This window comes from Notamacropus eugenii, chromosome 1 (genome assembly GCF_028372415.1).
Source record: "Notamacropus eugenii isolate mMacEug1 chromosome 1, mMacEug1.pri_v2, whole genome shotgun sequence".
Lineage (NCBI taxonomy): Eukaryota > Metazoa > Chordata > Mammalia > Diprotodontia > Macropodidae > Notamacropus > Notamacropus eugenii.
This window is the reverse complement of record NC_092872.1, coordinates 164,586,566-164,601,530: the sequence shown is the minus strand read 5'-3', so window position 1 is coordinate 164,601,530 and position 14,965 is coordinate 164,586,566. Positions and strand designations below refer to the sequence as shown.

General features: G+C 39.3%; 1 protein-coding gene across 1 annotated transcript in view; it reads right to left on the bottom strand.

Annotated features, from left to right (window-relative positions):
* Positions 1 to 13,971, bottom strand: part of LOC140509754 (A-kinase anchor protein 13-like) — a 133,941-nt gene extending 119,970 nt beyond the window's left edge. The window contains exon 1 of the mRNA XM_072617615.1: positions 13,852 to 13,971. Coding sequence (XP_072473716.1) covers positions 13,852 to 13,885 — 34 coding nt within the window. The 5' untranslated portion in view covers positions 13,886 to 13,971. The remainder of the gene's footprint in view (positions 1 to 13,851) is intronic.
* Positions 13,972 to 14,965: the final 994 nt, after the last annotated feature.

Sequence of the window (14,965 nt, the reverse complement as noted above, 5' to 3'; positions counted from 1 at the left end):
TCATTGAGGAATATTGCTTATAATTACAACGAGAGGCTATTCCATAAGTTTTAGATGCAGGAAGTGAGGGATGGAAAGAACAAAACAGTCTACCATCTCATTACTTTAGTTCAACTCAAGTTCATAACCCAGAAGCCTCTTTTCACAGGTGCTCCTTTGTGAATGAAATCTCCCTAGGGAAGAGACTGAGAAATCATATGGTGCAACACAATATTAAGTAACTGTGCTATAAGCTTTCCTCAAAATATTAGATTGATAACCTCGGACCAATTGCTAGAGAACAGGTGTCCCCATCTTACAAACTACCACCTCCCTGGATATGTGTTTTTGTCACTCACAGCAGGAAGACCCATAACTGAACAGACCTGAAGAAAGAATCGTTAGCCACCCAGATGGTTAAAAGGAGATCCAGAGTACTGATCAAGTGAGGATAGCTTGTATTAAGAAAAAGGGACAGCTGTTCCCATGTCTACCAAGAATAATTAGGGAGCAACTTCAGCCTTCAGGGTCCTTTCACAGCAAAGTGAGGAGGAAGCACTACTCAAACTATCAGTCAGTCTAAATCAAGGCTGTAAACAATGGAAACATCTTATCTGCCAGGAAAAGGACAAAAGCTCCTAAACATCACAAAGTCTTTTTGGTTTGATTCAAGCACTAAGCAGTCAGGTTCTCCTAGGGAAAATGTATAGTCTAAGCAGCTGCATCTTATGAGGAATTTGGGGGTGTTAATAGTAGACAAGAGGTATATGGGGGTGACAATCTGGACATGGAGAGAAAAACAAGAGATATGAGATAGAGAAGAGTGGTATTTCCTAAACAACCACTTAGAGAAAATTCATTATGTGGATATAAATCACATTAAAACATTTAAAAGGTAATTAGATTTATTAAACAACTGAAGTAATCAATAAGCTTTTCGGGCCTACCATGAGTGAGGCTCTGTGTTGACTGCTGGGAATACAAACACAGAAAAGAAACACACTCTGCCCCCAGGAAGTAATCATTCCATTGGGAGAGAAGATTTCAACATATGTGAATGTACAAAGCATGGGCACTAGCATGGAGAAGAGAGGACATCTGAAAAGGCTTCATGAAGAAAACGAAGCTTGAGCTGGACTCCGTGCAGACACAGGAGATATACAGTGTCATGTGTGGGGAAACAATAAGAATACCAGTGTGACTGCAAAGGGCTTGGAAACAGTCATCTTACTTCTTCAGAAGGAATTCTGCAGCACCAAATAAAACTGAACAAGATCTGCAGAGCTGAATGTAGTAAGAAAGGAAAGTCCAGAGAGCTGAGAATTTCCAGTCTAATACAAGTTTTCTTGTGAACCACAAAAAGACCTAGCTACAACTACTATTTCCTTCCAAGAAACAACACAGTAAATTCAACATCTTATAAATCATTCACAATGAACTGTTTGAATATAGAAGATTCTACATTTGGTACAGTAGAAAAAGCACTGGCTTTGGAATGTGAGGACCTAAGTTCAAATCCTACTTCTGACACTACCTATGTTTTATTTTGGGCAGCTAGGAGGCTTAATGGAAAGGGAGATAGGCCTGGAGTCAGGAAGACCTGAGTACAAACCCAGCCTCAGATACTTTCTAGCTGTGTGACCATGGGCAAATCACTTAACCAGGAGTGGGAAACCTGCAGCCTAGCCTCAAGGCTACATGTGGTCCTCTAGGTCCTCAAGTGTGGCCCTGTGACTGAATCCAAACTTCATAAAACAAATCCTTTTATTACGAGGATTTGTTGTGTGAGATTTGGAGTATGCCAAAGAGTTGCACTTGAAGACCTAGAAAGAGATTTGTTCTGTGAAGGTGGATTCTGTCAAATAGTTACACTTGAGGGCCTAGGGGGCCACATGTGGCCTTGAAGCTACAGGTTCCTCACCCCTGAAACCTATCTGTCCCAAGTTTCCTCAACTGTAAAATGGGGATAATAATAGTACCTCCCTCACAAGAATCCTTATAAGGATCAACTGAGATAATAATCATAAAGGTGCTTAGCACATTACCTGGCCCATAGCAGGCACTTAATAAATGTTTATTCCTTCCCCCACTCTTCAGTTAAATGACCTTGGCAAAGTCAGTGAACCTCCCTGGGCCTCAGCTTCCTCGCTTATTAAATTAGGAAGTTGAAGGAGATGGGTTTCTGAGCTCCCTCTTATCGCTAACTCTCTGATGCAAAGATCCATTTCTAGGTCCCAGAGTCACATTAGGACATAGTCACAAAAACCACCCCACTCCTTTCCTCTAGAGAGTAAGAATCCAGAAAGGAATGTTCCAATACTACTATTTTTTTGCTGCTGGTTTAGTCGTTTTTCAGTCATGTACATCTCTTCATGACCCTATTTGGGGTTTTCTTGGCAAAGATACTGGAGCCATTTGCCATTTCCTTCTCCAGTTCATTTTACAGATGAGGAACTAAGGCAAACAGGGTTAAGTGACTCACCCAGGGTCTCAAAGCTAATAAGGGGGTGAAGCCAGATTTGAACTCAAGAAGAGGAGTCTTTCTAATTTCAGCATGACACTCTATCCACTGTGCCATCTTTTACTTTTCTTCCCACTCTACTACTTCAAGGCTATTAAAAAATCCAATTCCACAAAACATTTACTAAGCACTTACTATGGGTAAAGCACCAGGGCCTTGTATGGTCCTGAGATTTACAAAGCTGAAATGCTGATGGAGCTCAGTGGTTCTGATGATTCAATATAATGATTGGTGATGGGGGGCGGGGATCAGGGAGGGGCACCTGACATCATCAACTCCCTATACTTCTTTGTGGAAGTACCCTACCCCTTGAAAGGTGGAATTAAGGTGGAGAACATGGACTATTTAATTTTGCTCTGTCTTCAAGTGCCTTGAAGAGTTTCATAGTACAGACCTAATAAATGTTTGTCAAATTGAATAGAATTAAATGGGAGAAGGAGATGAACAAGAAGATATGGTTAAAGAATCTACTATTTGGTACAGTTTCTTAACTTGTGTTCTTATAACCTTGTGCTTTTTTTAAATTTAAATAACTTTTTCATCACAATTACTCTCCTTTGTAATAATCCTATGTGTTTTATGATATGCATTTAAAAACAATATTCTGAAAAGTGGTGCATAGGTCTCACTAAGACTGCCAAAAGAATCTGGGTCCATGACACAAAAAGATTAAGAACCTCTGATTTAATAGGTAAAACAAGATGTAGATACAAAAAGCTACAACATAAAACAGACCAGATTTATATCTGGGTCACTTAAGTTATCCCTTGGTTTCTACTAAAAGCAATATGGGCCTTACCACCCCCAACCCATCCCCAAACGCTACTACTGAATAAGGAGATGCTTGCACATTCCAGAAACAGCTGCCTTTTAAGCAGAGTTAGTGACCTCTCGTGTTTATCAGATACATAAAAGCTTTGAGAATAGTTGGGTTGTACTATGCCTCAAACACATGACACTACTTGTCAGTGTTCTTCTGGGAGAATGTTGATGTTAAACAGAATTATGTACCAAATCTTGATTTTTAGACCCAATTTTGACCATCTGACACTTTTAAAAACTTGAGCAGGAGACCAAAAGTCACATCCCCAAAGAATAGTCAAACAAAGAATATGAACAAACAGTTCTCAAAAGAAGAATTGTAAATGATTAACAACCATATCTGAGAATGTTCCAAATCACTAATAATAAGGGAAATATAAATCAAAACAACTACAGTGTTTCACCTCACACTCAGCAAATTGGCAAAGGTAACAAAAGAATTGGGGGGCTAGGGAGGGGCACAGTCAATGTTGGAGAGTTATGGAGAGACAGGAACGCTAATGCATTGCTGATGGAGCTGGGAATTGGCATAACCATTCAAGAAAGCATCTCGGAATTATGCACATAACTATAACATTCATATCTTTTGACTTAGAAATTCCACTGATTGGCATATACCCCAAAGAGGTCACAAAAATAAAGGTTCCATAAACACTTAAATATTTATACTAGCACTTTTTTGTGGTAGCAAAGAACTGCAAACAAAATAGATGTCCACTGACTGGAAAATAGCTAAATAAATAGTGGTACATAGATATAACATAATGTTATCATGCTGAAAAAAATTACCAGTATGATGAATACAGAGAAGAGTATAGGAAGACTTAAAATTAAAGTGAAGTAACGGCAGCTAGGAAAACAATACACATACCAATCAGAACGATGTGAACGCTAACAACCACCAACACAAAACATTGGAAACTGAATGCTGACATTATAAAACAAGCTTTGTTCCAAAGAAGAGATATGAGAAGACACCTTCTCCTTCCTGCCCCCAATCCCCTTCCACTCTTGCGGAAGATGGGGTCCTCAGAGTTGTAGAACATTGCACAGAACATTAAGAGTATATGTTTCTGTCTGTGTGTATCTATACATACACACATATATATTTTACATTCTATACATATATAAATTTTCCATATTTTTTCCCTCTTTTAAAAAAATTCACAGCTAAAACCAGTAAAAAAGCAAGTAGTCAACTCACTCTCTTCACAACTATAAAAATCTTGTCATTTCTATATCCACAATCTTCCTTCTCAGAGGTCTCCTCCTCTCTGCCCACACAGCCATTACCTTACCTCACAGTTTTGGACACGTCTTCTTCCAACCTTTACAGTGGTTTCCTATTTGGTCTCAATGACTCAAGTTTCTCCTCATTTAAACCTATACGATCAAAAATTAACTTTGTTTGGTATTTAAATTTCTTCACAAACCTTCTCAGCTTTCTTACATATTAATCCCCTCCAAAGTTGGTATCATCCAGTCACACTAACCTACTTGTTGTTCACACATGACATACCTCTCATTTATGTGTTTCTGCACAAGTTAACCACCAGACCTAGAATGCATCCTTTCTTCACACACGTCTCCTGAAATCCCAAGTTTACTTCAATTAATCTCAAGCACCATATTCTACAGGAAGTCTTTCCTGATCTTACAGATTCTAGTGCCTGCCCTTCTAAACTACATCTTCTATTCATTTTGTATGTAATCTGCATACAATTATAGATGTACTCATTGTCTCCCCTATTACAATGTAGCTGCTTGAAGGCAAGGTCCAGTTCAAGGTCTTTGTACCACCAACATTCAGCTCACAGGTGCTACACATAGGTGTTGCTTAATAAATACTTGTTGATTAACTGAACTGTAAAATGAGGGAGTTGGACTACCATAACCCCTTTACCCTTCTAACAATGATTTCTCACTGCTCTAATGCTTTTTATTGTGATTTTTAAGACAAAACTGTGTCTTTTTATTTCTCCCACTCCCCCCAAAGTTCATAATAAATGTGGCCATGTAGCCAGATCTGACCAAACAAAGATGTAACCACAGGACAGACAAGACACCTATGTCGTTAAACCAGGAAGCTAAAGTAGAGGAAAGTCAGTTTTCCTGAACCTTTTGTCTTTGCAAAGTAGATAAGCACATGAACTGCCACTAAGTAAATGATTCCTTAAGTAAGGTTTTACAAAGCATGAAGCTATTAAGCAAACCAGTTGGAACTTGGTATATGTCATGAAACCTCTAATAATACCACCTCTGTGTATAAGGAACACCCCAATTACATAGAGTTACATTAAAAGAATTAAGGCCATTTTCACTGTTTTTCCTTACTCATTCTCTAAATTAGCAATGACTTTCCCCACTTGGAACCTGTCAGAGCAGTTTGTTTCTCACCTCTCTAATGCACGGATCAAGTAATACTGTATATTAGAACTATCTGTATTTGTGTCTTATCCCACCTGGATCACAAGTCTTATGGTGGCAGGGATCATGACTTACGAAATGAGTCTATGTTTAGTACCCTGTATATGCCAGCAGCTGGGCTAGGCATTAGAGAAAAAAAGAAAAAAATTAGAATGCGTGTTTTCAAGAAGTTTACCTTTTATCTGGTGCAACAAGTATGTAATACTGATTTATACCAGCTATGTATAAAAGAAGCAAGGTAACTGGGCACGGGGAGAGGGAGGAAGATATGTATGGGGGCACAGTACAAAAACAAGTCCAGAATCAGAGGAGAAGCCTCTGGAGAAGAAAGAGGGTGTGAGCATGATTTGTACGGTCACTTCTTTAAAATGGAAGTTCTGGGAAGAACGGACCATTCACAGGAAAGCACTTAGATACATTCCAGGGTATAACTGGGGGCAGAGACATCTTCCAAGGTAAGAAGGCTGTTGGTGACACTGGCAAAAGCAAAGGAGCAGAATAAAGGACAATTCTCAACTTCTGGGCAGTTTTAATGATATAAATCGTTCTAGTTAGTCAGTCAGCCAACCACAAGGCAGGTCAATACGTCACATCCACACACAGACCATTTTTCCACTCTCCCAGAAACAGATCTCCAGCATCTTTCACCTCAGTGATGCTATCTTAGGCGATCCAGTCATGCACCAATCTTCATCACACCAGAACTGAGTCTCTGGACTTTGCTGCATAAAACTAACAAAGTAGACCTAATGAGAACACTGGAGGAAGACAGAACTGAGAAACAATGGAAGGGACCAGACCAAGGCCATGAAGGAGAAAAGGCTATTTGCAGCCAGTGGGTACCAGAGTGCAAAGAACTTTAAATGCCAAACAATATGTGATCTAAAAGGTAATAAGGAGTCATAAGAGTTTATTGAATAGGGAAGTGAAGTCACACTTTGAATACTTTACCTAAAATGTAGGAGAGTACATTAAGTCATGCCATGCCACCAGGACACTCCAGTGCTTTAGCTGAGGTTGTGTGGTTCAATGCTAGAATGTTAGATCTTCAGTAGGAGGACCTGCATTCAAATCAGAGATCTGCCAGTGACTCTCTGTGTGAGAGTCAGCAAATCACTCAACCACTTTGCGTTTCATTTTCTTCAACTGCGAAATGAGCTCTAAACCAACCTAACTGGACCTATAGCTCTGATTTTTGAATTCTCATATTACAAAAAATCTGATATCACATAGGTTAAGAAGTACTGTATTATGACAAATTAAAAGATGTTCTTCCCAAAATGTGCCACACAGAAAATTTTTAAAATGAGGAAAAAACCCCTCCACTTCAATTTAATCCTTGGCCACCCAGAAATCAATACTTTTCTAGAAGAGCATTATGCCATAGCAAAGAGCCTTGGAATAAGCATCCCTGACTTAAACACATAACTTTCTGATTGCTGCTGCTGTCTGTCCTTCATACCAACGTTACCCTAAGGAAAGGCTTTTCAAAGACTATGAGAGTCAGAGCATCCAACACAGACTGATTATGAATGCTCTTAAGCTGGTACCTTTAGGCTTTCCATTTATGAAGATAAATTCACAATATAAATCAAATTTTTATAGTGTCAAATAAATAGGGACAATTTACTAAGTTTATGGAGTAGCTAACAGATTGTGGAAACTGCTCTCCATCTACTTTCCTATCTCCTTTCCTTCTTGCTGAGAAAGAGACAGTTTTGGGTTGTTTTGTTTTGTTTTTAAGATCAAAGACCTACTCTAAACTTTTCTGAGACTCCTAGCCTCCTAAATTCTAATCAGAAATACCTGTCCTTTCAGAATTAGTTCAAGTTGCTCCCCATTAATAGAGCTCCCACAGCCCTGCATTCAAATAGTTTGGCAGCAAAAGGGTTCAGGGAAATTTAAACCCAATACATTTCCTTTCCTTCCATTAGTTAAGAAATATTTACTGAGTCTGCTATATGCAAGCTACTTACTTACACTGAAATGGTAGGAACATCTCAGGGCTAGGGTTATCCAAAACTGATTTTTTTAAAAAAGACAACTCATGATGCAGCATAAAAGTATCCCCATTTCTGTGATATATTATCAGCCAAGCTGGTCAAATACTGCCCTGTTAGCAATCCTACCCAGGGAACTTAACAGGAATCAGCAAGATTTTTTAAAATCCAGAAGTCCTTGTAGCTACACTCTGTCTGAATTCCATGGTTAAGTTATTTTGATATTAACCTTACTCTCAACCTAAACATCCACAGTCTTTTGACCACTTAATATCAGATATCATTCACTGCAATTCATGCTATCAAACGTCAAATAAAACTATCCTCTTAATCTTTATTCTCTGGTTAATTTCCAAGCTCTATTTTCACTCCCAATTTCTCCCAGTTCCCAACACACATACACACACATACGCACACACACACGCACGCACGCACACACACACACACACACTTTCCTTGAAGCATTCAAAAGAATCATAGAATTCAAGTTAGAAGATACCTCAGCAACCTCTAGTCCAGGTCATACGTGAAAGGAATTCCCACTGAAAACATACCCAACTAGTGTTCCTCCAGACTGTTGAGAGACTGTATGGAGAAGAGTACTAACCAACTCTTGAAGCAGTACATTCTATTTTGGACAGCTTTAATTATCAGAAAGGTTGTCTGACATTAAGCCTAAGTCTGCCTCTTTGCAATTTTCCCGCACTGCTCCTAGAGAACCAAACGAACCTCTAGGTCCAAATAGAGCCAATATAATTTCTCCCTCCACAGGGCAGCCCCTCAAATACCTGGGTTGTGATGTCACCCCCGTGTCCTTTCTTCGCCAGGCTAAGCATCTTCATTCCTCATATGGCATGGACTCAAGGTCCTTCAACCAACTCGCCCCCATATAAGACATCAACTAAAAGTTCCTCACTTTCCTGTGTACTCTCTAGCTTAGCAATGTTGTTCTTAATCCATACTACTGAGAAATGAACAGAACTTCTTCAGAAGAGAGATGAAAGTGATACACATACTCCTGTAAGCTATGCTGCTCTTAATGTAGCCCAAGATTGCATTAGCTGTTTTGACCTTCACAGCATATTACTGACTCATACTGAACTAATCCACTAAAATCTCTGGATATTTTTCAGAACCACTGCTATTTAACCATGCCTCACCCATACTAAACTTGTGAAGATGATTTTTTTCTACCCAAGTAAGAGACTACATTTCTCATTGGATTTCACCTCATTAGATTCAGTCCAATTTTCTAGTCAGTCATCTAGTGTGTTAAACTATCCCTCCCAACCTTGTATTACATGCAAATTTGGTGAACATTCCTTTATCCAAGTCACTAATAAAAATGTTAAACAGCACAGGTGAGAATAGTACTCTACTAGAGAACTCCAGCTATCCTGACATTGATCTATTAGTAAATTCACTTTTAATTCAGCTCTCCAATTATTTATTAATACATTCAAATGTAATACTGCTTAATCAACATGTCTTCATCTTCTACAAAAGGATATGATGAAACATTTTAACAAAAGCTTTGCTAAAATCTTGGGAGTTTAGCAGTCATATCAAAATAGGACATGAAATTAAACTAGTTTTTGATGAAGCCATATGTTGCCTTTTCATAATTACCACTTCAGTTCTTAGAGATTTGTCAAAATCTCTAATGATCCCCTTTAGACCAGGAATTGAAGTCAAATTCACTGATCTAAGAGTTTGGGGACTATTCTTTTCTCTTTTTTGAAAATCAATACATTTAATCTTCTCCAATCTAATGCTATATTATCCACTCTCCATGAAGTGATCTCTTCATAAAATGATCAGACTGAAAGCTAGAAAAGACTTAGAGACTACCTAGTCCAAACTCCATCCATCTTTAGCAATTCCATTTCCTTCCTCATAATATATTAGTCTCTCTTTGTTCTCTAATTCAGATTCAAGTTCAATATCTGAGCCTATGGCATTTGAAATTTTTACTTGTATTTCTCATTGACCTCGGCATTTCAAAATGTTTCAAACTCTTATCTTCTCCTCTCAATATTTATGTCCCCTAGTACCATTCACCTAGTTTCTGTCAAAATCATCACTGTCAAGGTCCCTCAGTCAGGCTGAACATTTAGATATGGGAGTAGGGATATACAGGAGAGGAGTTAACTCTAGTCATTCAGAATCCTATCTTTCTGAGAGTCTCTTACAATAATTCCTTCCTCTGCATTCTAAACGCTACCATCCCAGTCCTAGCTCCTAATCACCTCTCAGATATATTACCTACAACAGGCTCCTTTAGGTGGTCTCCTTGACTCTAATCTTTTCACCCATCCAATGTTTAAATATGCCTTTCATCATATTACTTCTTTTCAGAAACCTTCAAAGAATCCTCTTTTCCTATCAAATCAAAGTTAAATTTTTCTACTTGACTTTCAAGGTCCCCTTTCCCATCTGATTCATCCTATCTATACAACCTTACTTCTCACTATTCCCCATCACTGCACTCTGCTCATGACTGTGTCTTCACTACTCTATGGCCCTACCAAACCAAATAGGTTCATGGTGTTCACTCCAAACCATCCCCCATCCATCCAAATCACCCTTCAAATCCAGCAAAAAGATTGATCTCATTTCCTCCATGAAGTCTTCCCTTATTCTTCCAGGCCTCACTGATACCCCTCTTCTTAGAGTTTCTACAGCACTTATATAGTTTATACTACACAATTTAGCAATTATATGCTTGTAACAGTCAAACATTTAATAAAATCCTATTATGTATTCAGTTCTGGGAACACAAAAACAAAAATATAACATCCCCTCACCAAGACCAAAACTTAAATTATAACAGGAGACAACATATGTAAACACACAAATGAAAACATACACATATATGCACATACAACAAGGGTACCCATGGCAGATGGAGGGATTCACTGGAATCATGGATGACCAGGAAAGGTCATGCATGAAAGTGCATGCAGAAAGTGACTCAAGTTTAGTTCTGAAGGAAAGCAGGGATTCACAAGTAAATACAGGTATGGAACACACAGTCTATTAATCAGTGCAAAGGAACAAAGATAGTTGTTCTATCATATGAATATAGCAAGTAGGTGTAATAGCAAGCACCCGAGCTCATTCAGAATGGCCTGCTAGCACAAGTTCTTTTACCTGCTTTCCTAAAGGAAAGACAACTTTAAAAGGGGTCAATAATCTTACTTTAATTACAGATAAGTAGAAAATACAATCAAAGAAATTAGCACAGAGATTGGACAGGGCTCCTGCTGTCTGAACAAACAAACACAACCACCTCTATACACCACCGGACTGAGAGCACAAACACAGCTTGACCAGGAAATCAAAAGATCTTGCTCATAAGCAAACCCTCCAAAGCAAAAATGCCAACCTCCCAGAATATGTAACAACAACTCAGCCCCTGATTGACTTAGAAGCAGTAGGCATGAAACCTACGTGACTCAGGACAGCTGTGAATTATCAGGGCTCAAAGACAATCAATCCTTCAGATGTTCACAATTTAGCCTGAGCCTGGGAAACTGAACTCCAAAAAGAAAACAACAAAAATCTCACCTTGCTTGGTTGGGCTTATAGTAGGCCAATATGTCTTGACCTGAGAATGTGTAGAGGAGAGTAGTGTGTGATAAAAGTTGGAAAGATAGGATAAGATCGGGTAGTAAAGAGCTTTAAATGCCAAAAAAGAGTATGCATTTGATCTTACAGGTAATATGGGAGCCACAAGAGTTTACTGAGTAGAGGCACAACATGCTCAGACTTAAACTTTAGGAAACTACTTCCATGGCTGGCTAGGTGGAGGAGGAACTGGACTTGAGGCAGAGATACCAATTAAGAGATGATTACAAAAGTTCAAATGAGAGGTGATGAGAGATAATGAGGGCCTGAACAAGGGTGGTGGCTGTGTGAATGGAAAGAAAGGAATATATATTAAAAAAAGGTTGGTGACGGACTGGATCTCTGCAGTAAGTGAGTGAGAAGGCACCAGTAATACCAAGGTGGTGCCTCTGACAAAATGAGGGAAGTTTCAGCATCAGAAAAAAAGGAGAAAAAGATATGTTTGTTTTTTAATATTCTGAGCTTAAAATTCCTCTGGGACATGCAGGTGGAAATATCAAAACTGATGCAAAACAACAGCAACAGAGAGAGAAAAGGATTGGACGTTTATATCTAAGGATTCACCAAAAAGAGAAAGTTTGTAAATCCACAGAAGCTCAGATCCAAGTGACCCATGTGTCAAAATGAAGCAAGGAAAAGAAGAAAGCCCAGGACAAAGCCTTAGGGCAACACCCATGATTAGAAGGCATAATATGTACCAATCACTAGTCAACAAGAATTTATGGAGGACCTACTAGTGCCAGGTTATCACACTGGGCACAGGAAACAGAAGACGAATAATGAAACAATAACTTCTTTTCAAAGACCAGTTATCATTCACTGAGGAATTCTTTTAAAAGCTCTTAAAGGCATAGTAGGCAATAAGAATATCTAGAGAAATATGAAGGGGATGACAGCAAAGCAATGAGGACTGCTATAGGAAATTACAACCAACTAACTAACATGACACCCTCAAAAAACGAAGGGAAGTGATTTCTCTTTTGAAGTCACTTCCCTTCTAAGCAATGCTGTTTATTGCTGCAATCAGGCTTTCATAAGTTAGGAAGAGGAAAATACATGCATATGCTATTTAAATCATTCTTCAGTGACCAACATATGCATATGGTTTCCTGTAAAACATGGGGTGAGGGGGAAACTATTGTTGCTCTGTAAAGATTTGTGGGAGCTAGATCTATGAAGAGCAATTCTACAGGTGAAGATTTTGCTGCCAGCTGTATCCTGTTGTCTGAGGGAAACGGAATCACATGGTGCCAGTGGAGGCTCGGATACAGGAGGACAAGAATATAAATTCATTAAGAACAGACACTATAATCCCCATGATAGTAAGAGTAAACTTTAAATTTAGACCTTTTTTTTGCACAGCTGCACTACATGTAAATTACTTTTGCAAGGGGTTAAAATAGACATCTGGTAAAGAGACTGCCAAGGTCAGGACTGAGAAAAAGCTAGAGGGTGGGAGGGAGAGGGGAAAAGGGGGAGGGGGAAAGAGGAGGGGAAAGGGGGGAGGGGAAAGGGGGGAGGGGAAAGGGGGGAGGGGAAAGGGGGGAGGGGGAGTGAGGGTAAGAAATCACCTTGAAAATAAAAACAGCTTAATGAAGTGCACAAAAACTGGATGAATTTTCATACTGTAGTGAACGCATAATTAAAAGTGTTACATACACAATTAACAGCACAGCCTTCAGGGAACTGACACCTACCAAAGAATAAAACATTGTAAGTAGATACAGACAATATAAGGAATGATTGCTAGATCCTCTGAGAGAGGAAAGAGAACACTTAACGAACATGAAAATATCTAAGAGTTCTTTAAGGAGGCAGTGAAGAGGAAGCACATTCCAAGTGTGGGAGACAGACTGTACAGAAGTACAGAGGTCCGAAGTGGTAAGCATGGTTTGAGAAAGAGCAAAAAGACTAGTCGGTCAATAAGTATTTATTAAACACCTACTGTGTGCCAAGCACTGTGAATACAAATACTCAGAGGGAGAAAAAACAGCCCCCGACCTCCAGAAGCCTACTACCTAATGGAGGAAGACAACACACACAAGGAAGCTGAAAAGGTTAGGGGGTGGGAAGAGATACCCAGGGGAGAGGAATAACGAAGAAATCCAAAAGCAGGGTAGCTGCTAGGAAATGGGGAGAAGACTGCGCTGAGCTCCTAGAGAGGCCCTGAAGCCCACAGCCTTACCCTCTATACAGAGGATACAATCAGAAGAGCAAAGGATACTGATGAGATGTGAGTACCAAGCTTGTAGGATAATGAAATTCCCCAATGACGAGTTCCTTGGGAAAGGAAACCATAATGGAGAAGTCCAAAGAAACCCAAAAGTAGAGCAGCTGGTGGGAAATGGGGAGAATAGTCTGGATGAATCAGAGGGTTCAGACTCCATCAGACGTGGACACAAGGTCACATCAGAGAAGAGGAGAGAGACAAATTTACTGGTTGCAGGAGTCAGAATGATCCTTGTGCTTTACCTGTCCGTCGTCTGTCTGCCTTTCTTCTCTCCATTCAGACTGCCCCCATGTCTTTGCCTCTGCTCCTCTACAGATGCACAGTTCTGAACGTTATTCCGGTGCCTCTTCCCCCACCATTGTTACCACTAGTTACTACTGCCAGCCCTCTGGTCCTGCTGTTTTCTGAACACGCCCTTTGGCCTTCCTCTTTCCATGCCTTGCTCACATTAAATTCTATTTTTCAAATGAGTTTCTGAAGCCACGACCTCTACGTGTCCTTCAACCTCCCTCCCTCACCTCCCCCTCTCCCAACGTGTTCTCTCAGGGCATTTTACCAAAGAATAATAACATTTCAATCTGGAGGAGCCATAATATATTATCTTTTCCAACATCCTCCATTTTCAAATGGAGATCATGTATCAAATACAGTATTTTGCAGATAATAGTGTGTCATTCATGAATACATCTTTACGGAGTAACTTCTATGACATGATTGAGCAATGACATTAAAAGGTCAACAAGAAAACCTTGAGGCTGCACGGAATAAAAGACAGAATCTTGGGCTTGGAGTCAGACATGGGCTTCAATTTTCCCTCAGGCACTCACTGCCACGCTGAAAAAGTCACTTAACTTTTATTTGTTTCAGTTTCCTCAACTGTAAAATGTGAGTAACAGTAATAGTAGCTACCTCCCAAGGTTATTGTGAGGATCAAATGAGATGTCTGTACAGTGCCCAGCACAGTGCCAGACATACACTTAGGTGCTTAATAAATGCTCAACTCGTTCCATCCTTCCTAAATCACAATGACTTTCTAAAAGGGCATACAGATGTCAGTATTTTACTATCTCAAAACAAAGCACTGAACAGCAAAGTTTCAAGTCAAAGATCCGTATTTCAATTAAATGAAAATGAAATTACTCTTTCATTTTTCAGGATTCTAACATTAACAAGTTTTAAAACTAATAATCCACTATATTCTTCTGAAATGAAGGATTTGCCTGTTAATGGGAAATCTAGATTTAATGAACATCCTTTCTGTAAGTATGATGGAAATATGGGGTTTGTTGTAATATATGTTCAGAACATAGTATAGACACAGATGGAGGCAAATTTATTTCTGGCTGCAACAACTAG